The sequence below is a fragment of the Populus nigra genome, chromosome 4, assembly GCF_951802175.1.
Source record: "Populus nigra chromosome 4, ddPopNigr1.1, whole genome shotgun sequence".
In the NCBI taxonomy this organism is placed as follows: domain Eukaryota; kingdom Viridiplantae; phylum Streptophyta; class Magnoliopsida; order Malpighiales; family Salicaceae; genus Populus; species Populus nigra.
Genome location: NC_084855.1, coordinates 16258019 through 16275077, shown reverse-complemented (window position 1 = coordinate 16275077; position 17059 = coordinate 16258019). Strand labels below are relative to the sequence as shown.

The 17059-nt window shown below is 36.1% G+C and overlaps 1 protein-coding gene across 2 annotated transcripts; it reads right to left on the bottom strand.

Moving 5' to 3' along the window:
• Positions 1 to 9115: 9115 nt before the first annotated feature.
• On the bottom strand, positions 9116 to 14702 carry LOC133691079 (ethylene response sensor 1-like). Of its 2 annotated transcripts, none has more exons than XM_062111412.1 (6): positions 14257 to 14702; positions 12590 to 13520; positions 10681 to 11049; positions 10288 to 10554; positions 9830 to 9957; positions 9116 to 9609 (listed from the first exon to the last, which is right to left on the bottom strand). In XM_062111412.1, the coding sequence occupies exons 2-6, from the start codon at positions 13493 to 13495 to the stop codon at positions 9369 to 9371; spliced, it is 1911 nt and encodes a 636-aa protein (XP_061967396.1). In that variant the 5' UTR covers positions 13496 to 13520; positions 14257 to 14702; the 3' UTR covers positions 9116 to 9368. The 2 variants fall into 2 exon arrangements, with proteins under 2 accessions (XP_061967396.1, XP_061967395.1); XM_062111411.1 differs by having other exon boundaries at positions 14267 to 14702.
• Between the last annotated feature and the right edge of the window lie 2357 nt (positions 14703 to 17059).

The following is a 17059-nucleotide window of genomic DNA, read 5'->3' as shown; positions in this document are numbered from 1 at the left end:
TGTTTTTACTATGCATTTACACATCACTTTCTGCTTTTAAAAACCTTAAAAGCATATCTTCCATAACAAACACATGCACTTTACACCGAGAATAAATGGTCGAACTTTAAAGAAAATAACATTAGGGGATTCACAAAAATTAATAAGAACAACATGAACAAGCTTGGGAACCCGCTAAAGAGGAATTTGAAACCATAGATGTTGGCAATGAAAAAATCAAGAGAGAGTTAAAGATAGGGACTTTGATCACCCCTAAAGAAAGAGAAGAGTTGATTGCACCACTCAGAGATTATATAGATGTTTTTACCTGGTCTTACAAGGATATGCTTGGTTTGCATAGGGTACCACTAGTAGAAGGGTGCAAATCAGTTAAGCAAAGGTTGAGAATGACCAATCTGAATGTCTTAATCAAAGTAAAAGCAAAAATTGAATAGCAGTGGAACGTCGATTTTCTAAAAGTAGTCAAGTATCCATAATGTGTGTCCAATATAGTGATAGTACCTGAAAAGGAAGATAAAATCAGAGTTTGTCTACCACACATAGATATGTTTGACAATGCAGCACATAGCTCCACATATTCCTTTATGGACGGATTTTTAGGCTACAATCAGATAAAAATGGCATAAGAGGATAAGGAGAAGACAACCTTTGTAACACCATAGGGAACCTTTTGCTACAAAGTCATGATATTTAGGTTAAAGAATGTCGGGGCCACTTACCAAAGGGCCATGGTGGCTCTATTTCACGACATGATGCAAAAAAAGATTAAAGTATACGTGGATGACATGATTGCTAAATCTAGAGAGGGAGAGAATCATGTCCAAATATTGAAGAAATTGTTTGAAAGACTAAGGAAATATAATTTGAGGCTTAACCCAACGAGGTGTTCATTCGGGGTGAAATCTGAGAAGTTGTTAGAATTGGTAAGTGAAAAAAGGATAAAAGTGGATCCCAACAAAGTAAAGGCTATTCAATCTATGCCACCTCCTAAGACTAAGAAGGATGTAATAAGGTTCTTAGGAAGATTGAATTACATTGCCCGGTTTATATCCCAATTAACCATGACTTGTGACCCAATCTTTGATTGTTAAGGAAGAAGAATCTTGGAATTTGGAATAAGAGTGTGAAGAAGCTTTCGCGAAAATCAAGCAGTACCTACTTAACCCACCCTTATCTATCAAGCCAAATGACAAGTTCTACTAGCTGAGTAGGACATAGTATATATGATAAGGAAAGCCATGAATGTGATCGCCGATCACCTAGTTGACCATGCTATGAAATATTATGAGCTGTTAAACTTTGATTTTCCTGATGAAGATGTGTTTTCATTCGAGGAAGGGAAATCAGATTAGTGGATTATGTACTTTGATGGTGCTATGGTAACTAAGTAGGGGCAGTTCTAATCTCTCCTGATGAGAAACATTATCCGGTTTTATTTAAGTCGTAGTTTGGGTGCAATAACAACATGGGAGTATGAAGCTTACATTCTCGTTTTAGAGGTAGCATTGGAGCTGAATATAAGAAAGATAGATATGTATGGAGACTCGATTTTGGTTATTTGCCAAGTGAAAGGAAAATGGCAAACCAAGGATGAGAAGTTGAGACCTTACCAATAATACCTATCTAAATTGGCTAGAGAATTTGAGGAAATAAAGTTCACCTATCTAGGAAGGGAAGGAAACCATTTTGCTGATGCTTTGGCCACGCTAACTTCTATGACTAGAATAGACTTTGGGCACAAGGTGCGGCCGGTACACATTGATACCAGAAATAACCCAGCTCATTGTTGCTCAGTTGAAAGAGAAATAGATGGAAACCCTTGGTACTATGATATCAAGAATTTCATCCAAAACTAGAAATATCCTATGGGAGCATCCAAAATCAATAAGAAGACTTTGAGGAGGTTGGTAATGGATTTCTATCTTGATGGGGAAAATTTGTATAAGAAATCATCTGACGGAACATTGTTGAGATTTGGATGCCGTGGAGGCAAAAGGTGGTAAAAAAATTTTTGAAAGAGATTTGATCTATCGATATGGTCCACTAGAAAATATTATAACTAATAATGCCCAGAACTTCAATAGCAAGATGATAATAAAACTCTGCGCTAAATGGAAAATCAAGCATTCCAATTCCTCGCCATATAGGCCAAAGATGAATGGTGTGGTAGAAGTTGATAACGAAAATGACAAGGAGATTATTTAGAAGATGGTAGTCACCTACAAGGATTGACATGAGATGTTGCCATTTGCCCTTCACACATACCACACCGCAGTCCGAACCTCAATAGGAGCCACCCCGTATACGTTGGTATTTTGGAATGGAGACGGTGATGCCTTTAGAAGTAGAAATCCCCTCATTGAGAGTATTGATAGACTTTGAGCTAGAAGAGGTAGAATGGGCAAAGGTTAGATATGAACAGTTGAATCTGATCAGTGAAAAGAAGATAGCCGCAATCTGTCATCATCAACTCTATCAAATAAGGATGGCCAGATCATACGATAAGAAGGTTCGACCTCGAGGATTCCACGAAGGAGATCTTGTACTAAAGAAAATATTATCTTTTACCATAAGAAGATCAGAGTAAATGGGTGTCAAACAATGAGGGCCTTTACGTGGTAAAGAAAGCGTTCTCGGGAGGAACTTTATTTTTATCTAGAATGAATGGAGAAGATCTAGTTAGACTTGTGAATGCTGACTCTATAAACAAATACTATGCTTCCCGATCAATAAAATAAAGTTCGGCCATGAATTCTCTCTGTAAGGAACCTTTTCTTCATAAAACGCATGATCTCATAGCATTCAAAATCTTTTATTGTTTTTACGCATGATTAAGGAGATGACTCCATCAATTCTCAAATTCGAGGGATCCAAACCAAATTTAAACCTGATAGGTATTGCACACCACACTGGGGGCAAAAGTGCACGTAGGGGTCTATAGTGAACCAAAGCCCAAAGTGGTATCATCATAGAACTTCTGAAACACCTTTTATGAGAGTTACTTAAAACAAAATATGATGATTGCATTGAAAGTTTTAGTTTTCATGAACAAAACCAATTTTTTTGAGTTTTCCTTTTAAAAATAATTTCTCAAAAAAATGGAAAAGACAATTAAAACATCGATAAAAGTATAACACAAAGCAACGTTCAATGGAGCAAGAAAGGGCCCCATGAGGAACTGGAGATCTCTTCATCAAGCATGAAAAGGATAGGAAATATAGCGCGTGGAGCATATTCCAGTTCAAGAGGATAGGTCGAACAAACAAATGGAAACAGGAGCTCGAAGAAGTCCACAACGGAAAGGAGGGACCTATATTTCCGAAAATAGGTCAACGGAACTACGGAAAAGGATAGTAATTGTGAAGCGGCACTGCTTCATTCCTCGAGGTAAGATGATTTCTTTTGAAGTTCAAAACGGGCAGGTCACCCGATATTGAGACCTTTTTTTTTTTTGAAAAAAAACAACGTGAGTTTTTCTAAAATTTTTGAAATAGGAAGGTCATCTGATTTTGAGACCATTCCCTAGCAAAAGCGTGGAGTTTTTTTTAATAAAAATAAAAATAAAAAATAAAACGGGCAGGTCTCCAGATATTGAGACCCCTTTCTAAAATCCTTTTCTCTTACATCTGGGTAGGTCACCCATCATAATGAGACCATCATTTTCCACTTGGGTAGGTCACCCATCACAATGAGACCATTTTTTCTGGGTAAGTCACCCATTAGAATGAGACCATTCTCCATCTTTTTTTTACCTGGGTAGGTCACCCATTATAATGAGGCCATTCTTCCCCCTGGGTAGGTCACCCATAAGAATGAGACCACTCTTCCCCTTTTCCACTTGGGTAGGTCACCCATCACAATGAGACCATTTTCTGGGTAGGTCACCCATTATAATGAGGCCATTCTTCCCCCTGGGTAGGTCACCCATAAGAATGAGACCACTCTTCCCCCTTTCCACTTGGGTAGGTCACCCATCATAATGAGACCATTTTCTGGGTAGGTCACCCATTAAAATGAGACCATTCTCCATCTTTTTTTTTTACCTGGGTAGGTCACCCATTATAATGAGGCCATTCTTCCCCCTGGGTAGGTCACCCATAAGAATGAGACCACTCTTCCCCCTTTCCACTTGGGTAGGTCACCCATCATAATGAGACCATTTTTTGGGTAGGTCACCCATTAGAATGAGACCATTCTCCATCTTTTTTTTTACCTGGGTAGGTCACCCATTATAATGGGGCCATTCTTCCCCCTGGGTAGGTCACCCATAAGAATGAGACCACTCTTCCTCTTTTCCACCTGGGTAGGTCACCCATCACAATGAGACCATTTTTTGGGTAGGTCACCCATTAGAATGAGACCATTCTCCATTTTTTTTACCTGGGTAGGTCACCCATTATAATGAGGCCATTCTTCCCCTGGGTAGGTCACCCATAAGAATGAGACCACTCTTCCCTTCTCTCCACTTGGGTAGGTCACCCATCACAATGAGACCATCTTGCATTTGGGTAGGTCACCCGTTAAAATGAGACCATCTTGCATTTGGGTAGGTCACCTGTCATAATAAGATCATCTTTCATTTGGGTAGGTCACCCGTCATAATAAGACCACACACACATTTTTGTATTGGTTTTGGTTAAAGGAGATCGTCAGATGGGATCTCAAGTTAAGTCAACCACACACAGAGTTTAGCTTTGGTTAAAGGGAATCGCCAGATGGGATTTCAGATTAATCGAGCTACACTGACTTTGCTTCGGATTAAAAGAGATCGCCAGATGGGATCTCAGGTTAACCCAATCAAAAGGGTAGGTCGCCCGTAAAAATAGACCAGCGTTAGTATGTGGGCAGGTCCCTGAAAATAGACCAGGTTTGGATGTGTGTGGGCAGATCGCCTGTGAAAATAGATCAATTTTCTTTAAAAAAAATATAGCAGGTCACCCATGATAACGAGACCATTTTCTTTTTAAAAAACTGAAGTCCTTGGATCAGTGAATCACTCAGTAAGCAAGGAATACTTTTTTTCTTTACAAGCTTACTATGCAAAACATTGAGGACTTTTGCTTCGTAAGCATTGTAAAGAGGGGGCTTGTGTTGCTACCCAATTTTTGACCTATATTTTGATAAATTTTCAAATAAAAAATAAATAAATAAAAATAATAATAATAATAAGGGTTTACATATGGCGATAACATAAAGCATTAGGGCTTATATTAATGAAGCAATATGTCAAGGAGATAATTATTGAATCATATATAATTACTGCAAAATAAAATACCATAGATATATGATTTGATTCGTGCTGGTTATAGAAAATAATCACTGCAATATAAAATACCATAGATATATGATTTGATTCGTGCTGGTTATAGAAAATAATCACTGCAATATAAAATACCATAGATATATGATTTGATTCGTGCTGGTTATGGAAAATAATCAATGCAATATAAAATACCATATATATAGGATTTGTTGGTGCTGATTATAGAAGATAATCTCTGCAATAATTATTGCAATATTTCCTTGAATAACACATGTAGAGATTTATATATAAATGAACCCTTAGAGAGGGGGAAAAAATGAGAAAGGGGCAATTTTTCAGAAAAAAGGAGCTAAACAAAAAAACCCTAAAAGATAAAAAAACCCTAAACCCGTTTTCTCTCTTGGAGCTCTTCCTTCCCCTCTTAGCCAACCAGAGTTCCCCTGACACTTTTTTTGCCCTGCCGCCAGCCAAACAAACCAAGAGCTAACCTCCAAACCACAACAGCCGCACACTCCCCCCTCCATCTCCCCGATTGCAACTCCCTTTTACTGCCTTCATACACTGTCCCCTCTCTCTCGAAATCTTCAGGACTCTTTTAAGAAAAAAAACATCACCGTAACTTCCAAAGCAAAGCAAAGACAGTAACTGCAAATTGCTTCAAACGCACAACATTTGACACGTCAGAACACCCTCCTCTCCTGCATAATTCCATCTCTCCGTTTCACTATTCTTGGGATGCTTTTTCTTTGGAAAAGATGGTCTTAATCTACACGTGGTTCTGGGCATGATCATAGCCGTAGTTGGGATGATTTGACATGGCAACGCCTCGTCTAAACCTGGAGGATAAATTAAGCATACAAGGGGAAAATGAGACGTGAGCAGCAACCAGTCGTCGCCCACTTCGCCTCCAGCTGCTGCCTCGCAGGTAAGTCTTTCTTTCTTTGTTTTTGCCTAATTAATTACCCTGCCACTATAGCATGCATATGCATGCAACTATGGCAGAACAGGTTACTGGTTTGGGCCAGTAACCGGGTTGGGTTTGTTGTCTTTAATTGGATTAACCGTGATGTTTGTGTTTAAAAAAATATAAAAAAAATGTTTTTATATGTGTGTTGCATACGGCCAATACCCTTACATGTTTTAGAACATTTTTTTTATGTACAAAAAATATTGGAAGTTTTTTTAAAAAAATGTGTTTTCGCATGGATTTCTTAAACACCAAAAATTGTTTTTTTTGCATTTCTGGATTTTACAACATGTTTGTAAAACTCCAAAGGGTATTGGCCAATATTCCAAAAAAATATAAAAATCTTATTTTGTGGAGAAATCATCTAGTACGTATTCACCATTAATGTTTGGATAAAGAAATCCCAAAAGGATGAATATCCAAAATATTTAATGGGAATAACTTGTTATTATTCACTATTAATATTTGGATAAAGAAACCCTGAGTGGTAACTATCCAAAATAATTTTCTGGGAATAATAAATCCGCACACATCCTTGAAAGAAGCCTTGATTATAATCAAGGACATTTCAATTTTTGACTCCACGAGCCGTGAGAGTATGAAATACTAAGGGAAAAATGAGCTTTTAAAGCACATGGAATCTCCTTGGATTTCTATCTTAATAAATTTAATTTGAATCGAACACAGATTTCAAGGATCTGGATTGGTTCTCCTTGGCACTTCATAGACATATCTAAAGGTATGATCAATATTGGCCAAGGTTTCTTGCTTTTAGACTTTGAACCCAAATCCATTCATCATAGCAAACCTATCCTAGAAAAAACTAATTAAGAGAACACCAACACCATAGCAATTATAAAGCAAACCAAACACCAAGCAGCTTACCTTAGGTAGGGCGTACTAGGGGTGCTAATACCTTCCCTTTACGCAACCAGTCCCTTATCTTAGAATCTCTGAAAGACCAGTCAGGGTTCCTAGTGACCATAATACTAGGTGGCGACTCTCTTATTCACAATAAACAAAAAAGGACCCCGAAATCAATTGACGATCGCCGCGACGCCGCGCTCCGCTCGCGAGGGTGCGACATCTTGGATAGTGTTACTAGATTGGTCAAGGATTGGTGTTTAATTTTTATATGTTTGAATGGATTGTAGAATCTCAAAATATTGGGCATTAGTGAGATGGTAATTCCACCATCTTTTTAATTGACTAGAAAATCCTACAATTAAAAGTTCATCTATGGCTTTGTTTGAGGTTCTAGTCTGGGTTTTGTAAGCATTGACAGCTATGATCATTTGTTGTGAGGTATTAAGGATGTTGTATTTTGGCATACCATTAATGTTTCATTCATAGAGGGAAGAGACATTGAACTTATATTGGTTAGTAATGTCTAGCTCATTTTGGATTCTTATGTCTGATGCAGGAAGAGTTGTTCTAAGTGTAGGGTTCCTCTAATAAAGTTTGTATATTTCAAGAATTTCTTCCTGAAAGGCTTCTTCTTCAACAGAAGTTTGGTTTTTTTCATGTTGTATGGTGTTTCATGGCTTATAGAGGTTTAAGGATGGTTACTGATTTTGGGTGTATCAGTAGCAATTAAGGTGAAAGATGAAGCTTCAAAGTAGTTGAAATGGTCATTGATAGCTTTAAGAAAATATTTTTTTTATTTTGAATTTGAGTTTGGCTGGCTTTAGTGACGTGGTATGATTTGAAAGAGTTTTTTTCAATAGGTTTTTTAGTTTCAACAGGAAAAAATAAATCTTTTGGATATGTTTTTCTATTATGATTAACTGTTTTTCTATTGTGTTGAGGTTTGTGTTGGTATAGTTATTTTATTATATAATTTTGGTATTGGTTGTAACATCTTCATTTTGGGGTTTGTAAGGATCAGTTTTTATTGTTCGGTCTTTTTGAGAAATTTTTAGGTTTCTGAAAAAGAGAATATTTAGATTCAATAGGAGTATCATTTGCTAGTTCTTAAACATAGGTTTTGTTTCTGATTATAATGGGACATACATCTTTAGTAAAAAGATATGTAATATGATTTTTAGATACATAATAATAATAATAATATAATTCAAATCAATCAAAAAAAACAAGATTTGGATTTAATACCAAAATAAAATTAGTGATAGAAGAAAAAAATTGATCAAAGATCAAAAAAGCACAAAAGAAATGATTTGTAAGGCACCATTTGAATCCACAACATGTCTATACCCACAGTAGTTTTCCCAAAGCCCTTGATTATAACAGAGATTTACCAATATGACCCTTTCATATTTGTTAAAGAGTGGCACTCTATCTCATCATTGTTGATTTTTTTTATTTTTATTTTTTTGCAGTAAAAGATATTATTAGGCAGAGATGAATCCAGACCCTGGTTTTCTTGAAGGGATAAAGTATAACATTTCTTTTTTCGGGGGTCTTTTTCATATGATTTTAATTTATTACATATCTAAGGGTATATTCTACCAACAAAAAGTTGTGCTAACCAGTGACGAGCAGATTAAAGCTCATCTGCCCAGCTAATGTATCATAAGCTCAATTTGTCTGAGGCCACATCACCAGTAGAGGAGAAGTGACTCTGGGTGTCCTCCATCCGACGAAATGAGCAGGCCAAACCGAACTCCTATCCCTGTAACTCCGAGTGGCATGGTAGACTTTCTCCTTCACATATGCTATCCGCCACAGAGCCACCTTTTTCACTATTTTTCGTGAATGCCATCCTTTGAGGACCAACAATTGAAATCCCACGGAGAATCGAGAAGCAGAATAACATAACACACAACAAAATCTACAAGATCTATGAGAAAATGCAATGCCAGCACATGGGCAGGCGGGTCATTTCCTCCAGCAAACTACTGCATAAACCATGAATCAATGACATATGATATCAAAAACTTTTTTATTGTCATAAATCACAGCCAAATACAACTAACTATGGTGTGATTTGTAGGATGTATTAATATATAACCAGCGCCCTTCTCGTTGGTTGCATATTAGCCTGATATATCACATTCAGGCCTCCCAAGTTATTCATCAATACCTTCATTTGCCATTAGCCCCCAAACCATATCACAAAGAACATTTACATTTGCCAATCAGCTTTGTTTCTTAATACCTATCCGCTTCTATAGGTATCTACAGACTTCTTTGATAACGTGGATTGGAAGAAGCAACCCAATCAACATCTCTGAACAGAGGCTTGTGTCCAATGAGATCTCCACTTCCATGATTTGCTCGCCCTCTTGATGCAGCTTGGTGTACAGATGGATCATCTGGATTGTTGCAGAGTCCAAGTTTGACAATGAAAGTAGTCACTGTACCTTTGTCAAGGCCTTCACTTTCTATCCATATATGGCCCTTCATGAGAGTTACAAATCTGATTCCCATAATTTAAGACAACGAGAACAAGTAAAAAAAACTATAGAACAAGAAAACAAATAAGAAAGGAGAGATTTATATGGTAGCTTCCACGTTAGATCTAACAGTAACTATTTTTGCCATTAATTTGATAGATGATGGGACAGTACTCGAAAGGAATGATCTCACTACTTCTACAAACTTTGCAATGCAATGTAATGGAAAGTTTTTAGCTCTACCGTTTGCAGATGGCAAGCCCAAGTCCTGCACCACCATTACTTCGACTAGATCCACTTTGTGGCTGAGCAAATTTAGTAAAAAGGTGTGGGACATCTTGTGGGAGAACACCGCATCCAGAATCCTTAACCTGTCACAACCAACATGATAAGGTTAACAACAAAGCAGATCATATTCCAAACAACCTACAAGGATGATGCAAGCACAAAATGCTGCATTGGTTAGTATCCAACTTAGGAATGGATGATGGCCGTGAGATTTTATACAAGCTAATCATGTTAGACAGAATAGCAATCTGAAATACTAGAATCCAAAAAGTTGTCCTGAACTGCCAAAACTGCATGTCTATTAGATACCAAGAGATGCCTTTAACCTTAAAAAGGTTAGCTATCTATTACTAACACCAATGAACACTGTTCTATAATTATCTGAGCAAAACCTAAATGTACTAGTCAACAACCTGCACACGTAGATAGAAGTGGCCATCACTCGTCATCGGGTAGAATTCAGGAGGCTGCCAGTCTCTCAAAGAATCTGGTTTTGCAACAGAAACAACAATAGACACATAACCCTCCTTTGTGAACTTGACAGCATTGCCCACAACATTCAGAATAGTTTGTGTCAGCCGTTTCTCATCACCAACTGCACATGCAGGCAAATCTGGGGCCATAATTAAAGTCATAGATAACTTTTTAACAGATGCAATGGGCTTTATCAAACCAACAACCTGCGTTTACAGAAGGAAAAAAAAAACCAATAGTGTTACCACAATGCCTCTATGGAAGTGCCACAGTGCCAACTTGTATTGAATTCCATTAGTGCAAGATGAAAGTAGAAAATTAGGGGTAGTCACCTCTCTGAAAAGCTCATGAAGATTAAATGTCTTAAGGTCTAAGTCTAAGCTTCCATCTTCAAGTCTTGAAAGATCTAGCACATCATTAGTAAGTACTGCCAAGAGGTTACTACTCTTCAATACTGTCTCAATCATTGCTCTTTGTTCAGTAGTTAGTCCAGTCTCTAAAAGAAGTGAAGACAATGCAATAATTGCATGCATTGGTGTCCTCATCTCATGGTTCATGACAGCAAGGAAATCATTCCGAGCATGTATTGCCATTTCTGCTTCTCGACGAGCTGATTTTAAAGCAACATTCTGCTCCATGAGCTGATCACGTGCCCGCATAGACTCTTCAAGAATAGCAGCATGCGAAAGAGCGACTGCTACCTGATGAATGTCAAAAGGGATTTCAACACTGAACAACATGCTTGGAGTAGTAGTTTAAGTTTCAAACTATGGCACACAAATTGTATTGCTTATGAACATCTGATGCAAGGAACCATATGTAAAGGTATAATGAGGCAATGCCTAATATGAAACATGACCACCAAAACAGACAATTGTGATGTTGATCATCATTCTGATAGTGGTCAACATCAGTGTTGTCAAAGGCAAAAGGCACTAAAAGGCGCCAAGCCTGTAAAATGCCCGAGGCACTAGCCGCTCGCCCGAATGAACCAGGGCAATATGTTATAAATTAAAAAATATATATTATATTATATAAATCTAAAATATATATCTTCCCAATTAAGATTAGATCATTAGAAAATCAAAGGAAAATATAAAATACCATAACATGGTCATATAAAGTTATATTTTTCACCCTTAAAACAAAATAAGATAATTTAAAGTAATAAGTAGCCAAGTAGATTAAAAAGAAAAATTAAGTATCATCATCATTATTCATTAATCTTCAAAAACATCTCCATCCATGCTTTCCTCTCCTTCACTTGAATCCTCCATATCCTCCATTTCATGAATATAATCAAAATCCTCATCTCTCAAACTATATTGCACTTGTTTAGAAAAAATTAAAGTACTAACTATAAAGATGTGTTGTTCTTTGACTCCCACTGTTGCAAAAAGAAAGGTTGGTTGGCGTTTCTCTTCCAAGTGTCCTTCATTGTCTGTTTGTCTCCCTCTTTGATGATTTTTTTAATTTTTTTACCCTAATCTTTGTTTTTTACAAAAATACCCCTAATTTGTTTCTTGTGGTAAATTAAAAGAAAAATCCAACAGAAAAGGAAGAACTTCAAGCAGGCGCTAGCCTTAGCGCCTTGCACCCACTCACAAGGCGCTCACCTAGGCGGCGCCTCATTGAAATCCAACACCTGAGGCTAATAAAGGTGCTGGGGCCTCACCTTGCCTGGAGCGCCTAGGCAAGCGCCTCTTGACAACACTGGTCAACATAACAGCATATTACAGCAGATGGGTAGCAGGTGCAGATGAGAGAATCTGAAGTGCCAACAATTGGTTTTTTAGTTTTTTTATTGCAGCATATAATGCATTTATGAATGAATATGTGCAGTATTTTTATCTATAAAATCCAATCATTCATATATATATATGCAGTAATGAAAGGCAGCTTATTAATTGGACATATACACCAAAGAAGCATGACTGAACTACACATTCCAAGGTAAAATGCCAAAACCAAAACATTAAACTGAGCAATGAGACACCCCATGCCTACGCAAATTTTCAATCCCTTGTGTATGATAGATAAGCCTGCATGTGAATTTTTATATGCTAGCTTTTTCACTGGTCATGCTATTTCATCATTTTCATAAGCTTATATGCAAACAAGATGCATGAAATAGAAAAACTAAAAAATAAATACAGCATGAGTATTGGAACAACTAAATAAGAACATTCCAACATTTCTATGACACAGAAGCAGGAAGAGAGCAATTAAATCAAAAAATACCTGGTCTGCAACAACTTCAACAAGTTCCAATTCATGGTCTCGCCACTTTCTAGCACTTTCTGTTGGTAGAATCAAAACCATGACAGCATAGCTTTTTGCAGAGAGTTCAGGCCAATCATTAATTTGGAAATTTGACAGATGTAGAAGAGGTACACGAACAGCAACAACCTCGGGTGGCAGGTACCTACCAAAAAGGGGCCTGATCCTAGCCAGTGGGCAGTTATATGGTATACGCACTGCATGAGCACTGCTGAAGACTTCGTTGACTATAGGAAGGTTTATAGGTACAGAAGATCCCACTTGTATTTGGTAGTTCAGGGTGTGAGAAAGTTGCAGATTCAAACCAGTTCTTGAAGGCATCCACAACACACATTCCTCGAGGCCTAAGGTCCTACCCAGCTCAACAAGAGTGGTTTTCAATATAGTATGTCTGTCAAGTGTGCTTCTAATTTCATGAGTCAGCATTCTAACATGCCTTCCAGTTTCTTCCTGTGTGAGAATAAGGCCCATCTCCCTATCAAGTTCTTCAGCCTTGTTCTTGAGAAATAATTCCCGGGTTTTAACACTCAGTAGATCAGGAATAATGTGGACAAGCATCAAAGCAGTTGCACATGATACAATAGCACAAGCAATTTTTGCAACAGTCATCACCACAGCAACAGCTTTTGAATGCATCGAGAACGTCCACAGATTTATAAAGTGGGTCGCTCCACAAAGAACAATGAAGGCACCAAACTGCATAAGCACCCATCTGTACGGAAAGAATGCTGATTTTTGTACAAAGTATATAAGCTCGATGGGAATGGAGAAGTATGCGAAGGCAATTAAAACATCCGAAATGTACTGATATCTAACAAGAAGTTCTTCATGTGGCCATTGCATATCGATACAGTCACAGGACTCCATCCTTCCGATCAATACCGAGGTAAATCTAAAAAATAAAGAGACACAGAAAACATCACGATAATAACACCATCTCCTAGTATAGACTATTTAACACAGCAAAATGTGCCCATCTTCTTTACTCCGAAAATGATGTTGCCAAAATTAGCACGAACCAAGCCACTTGAATCATTACAAAATATGTATGGGCAAGAAAATACTAATCAAGTTACATCAAGACGGCGACACATCTTCTCAGATAAAATAAATTTGGATCTTTCTTTTTGTAACTAATAGAAAATCTCCAATCCAATTACATTAAGGTCAAACTTAACTGTTGTGGCCCCCCAGATTTTATCCCATAAATTCTTTGCAGTCCGTTTCATCAATCAACTAAACAGTGTTTAGTAGCAGCACTAATTGCATATAGGATGCAATGCATTAATTTGGTGATTTGGACAGATTGGAGGCCATTTCTTCCTTAAGAGCCTTCACCTGTCCTGCAGTGAATTCAAATCCCAGTTGTTGGCATGAAAAAAACAAGTAAAACCCCATCTTTAAACTGCAAATGAGCAGAGCAGCAACCAACACCTTTTGAACTTCGACTAGGCTCCTTTTCTTTTCTTGTTCAAGGAAAGTAAAAGAGCATAAAATCAAAAGATGCGTATTATCGAAGCTAGTCATGGTTTTTTTTTCAATTACTATTGATGAGCATGCTAGATAGTTACACATAAAGGCAAGAAGATCAAACCATCCAAAAGAAAAATATAAAAGAAAATAATCACCAATGCTCACCAGACGCGAGGAAGAAGAAACGGATGGCCAGGAACTTGCAGTTAGTTACCGTAGAGGTTTGATCGCAGCCGTCCATTTAGTTTCATAATGAGGAAGTGGAAGATCGCTCTCACATTTTTTTTTTATGAGACTTCGAAAGGAGGAGGAGGAGGAGTCGCGGCGGTGGTGGTGGTGGTGTGTGGAGAGAAAAGAAGGGAGGAGCTTTTTCCAATTCTAGAGCAGATAGAGAATAAAGTGGAGGTAAAGGAGCAGCAGCCGCCGCCGCCTAAAACCGTCATGGAGATTGGAGACAACAAGCGCCAACTCAAAGACACTGTGGCACGTGAGAATCCTTCACATGGATCTCTCCAATCTGGGGCGAAACTAGAACGAGGTCATCGGATGGACGTATCAATCAGTGTTGGTTAAAAAGAATTGAGGAGGTTCAGAACAACATTGTTTTAAAAAGGGATTTTTAAGAAAAATCAATGTATTTTAGTGGGTTTTTTGTTTTAACTATTTTGGTAATGTTTATTTTTTTTATTTTGAATATTTTAAAATAATAATTTTTTATTTTTAATATTAATATATTAAAATTATTTAAAAATTCTAAAAAAATACTAATTTAAAATAAAAAAATATTCTTAATTTTAAAAAGTAATTTTTAAAACATAGAAACAAAACTTAATCGAGTGATGAATTGAATCGAAAAAAGACCCGGCCTAGTTCTGGGACCAGTTGTTAAGATATTGGTTTCAGTATTCATAGTGTTTATTTGTTTTGTATTTTAAAATATTTTTGAAAAAAAATTGAAAATATTTATTTTTTTATTTTAAATTAATATTTATTCTGTATTTTCAAATTAGTTTGATATGTTAATATTAAAATAATTTTTTAAAAATAAAAATATTATTTTATTATATTTTTAAATAAAAAAATATTCTAAAAAATAATTATTATTATATTCTCAAACACAATCAAATAAAAAAAGAAAAGAAAAAAAAGCACGCATCGCAATTCGCAATGCAAGTGGGGGTGCGGGTCATTCCAGGCTGGGAGATTAGATATATTTTGATCAGGTACCATGAATGTTCTCTGTATGGAAAGTGGGAAAGTGAAAGTGAAAGCACTCACTCACCCACGCGCTCAAGGTGGTTTGGGCTTTTAACAGGTGGAGATATATAGTAAAAGATGTTTTTGCTGTCCATTCTGGCGGCTCACGAATAAGTTGTTTTTATATTTTAAAAATATTTTTTATTTTAAATTTAAATTTTTTTAATGATTTTATATTATTTTAATTTAATAATATTAAAAATAATTTTTAAAAATAAAAAAAATATTTTAATATAATTTTTAATAAAAAATATTTTAAAAAACAATTACATCTGTACTCTCGCGTGTACGTGACATCAACAAGAGAAAGCTAAGTTTGCAGGAGAAAGGTTGATGCTTTATCTGGTCTAAGGAACTTTTTGGTGCTGTGGCTTGACTGTTTTTTATTTAATAAAACTGACGGGTTTTTTATATAATTATCATAACATATTTTAGAACATTTAAAATCATCAATGGTATTAAAGCCTTATTTTACATATTTTATATATTTTTGGATATATATATATTTTATATATTTTATAAAAATTTTGGATATATATATATATATCCAATTACTTTCACCCGTTAACCAGAGTTAAGATATAAAAAAAAATCTTTGTAATTAAATAATGAAAAACAATATATTAATCTCTTGTGAAGGTGACTTTTAGCATTTTTGTTGTGTTTATAAACAAAAGTGAGATAAAGGAACAATATACATCAAATTAGATGGAAGGGGATTCAATTAATGAAGCTGTCCAGGTAGGGCTAAATTTGCAACTAACCCGTTTATCATCTCACAATCTGGATCATCCACGTTATATACCATCATCTACTAATATATATGTTTTTAGGTTAAACATGTAAAAAAAAAAATTAACATGAAACCATGCATTGAATATCTCTCATCTTTGTAGAAACAAATTTATACAAAACTTATCGATAAAAAATTCATATAAAAAAATTGATTTGTTGAATCCATATGATATTACCTTAATATGTTTATATAGAAAACTTCATCTTTGAGATCATTTATTATCATCGTAAACAAATTATTATTTTAATATATTTTAAAAAATAATCAAAATCACAATTTAAAAAAAAAACCCTATATTCATATATATATATATATATATATATATATATATATATATATATATATTTGATTTTTCCCAAACACAGCATAAGTAGGATAGAGCATATGGTCATTATCAAGGGGCGACAAAATTGTGATAAGATACCGACCACCACTTTATCTTAGTGGATTCACAGAATTAGGTCGAGATCTGTCAGCTGACATCGATCCCTTGTAGGGATGGAGAGGTTTTCTTTTCAAAATGGGGCCCTACATTCATATATATTCTTGATTTTTCATCTCTAACATTGCCACGTCCGTTAAACTCGCTAGAAAAAGATGTTCCTCTTGTACCATTGTCCGCAATCAGCTTTCAACGGCAAGTGCCAGTAATGCCTATAATGGATACAAATCCTTCTCCAGTCCAAGAGCCGTAAAGATGGGAAAATCACACATGAATTTTCAACACATTCGTGAATCTTTCTTCAGACTTCAAACTTCCACTTTGCTTTCCAACAAATGCAAGGTACTGTGTAGCAGGAAGGTTTGTAACTATGGACAGAAAGTGCACAGGAAATTCATCTTTTTGCTATTAGAAAACATCACATTAGAGAAAATCCAAAGGGACCACATTCAATAAACCGAGT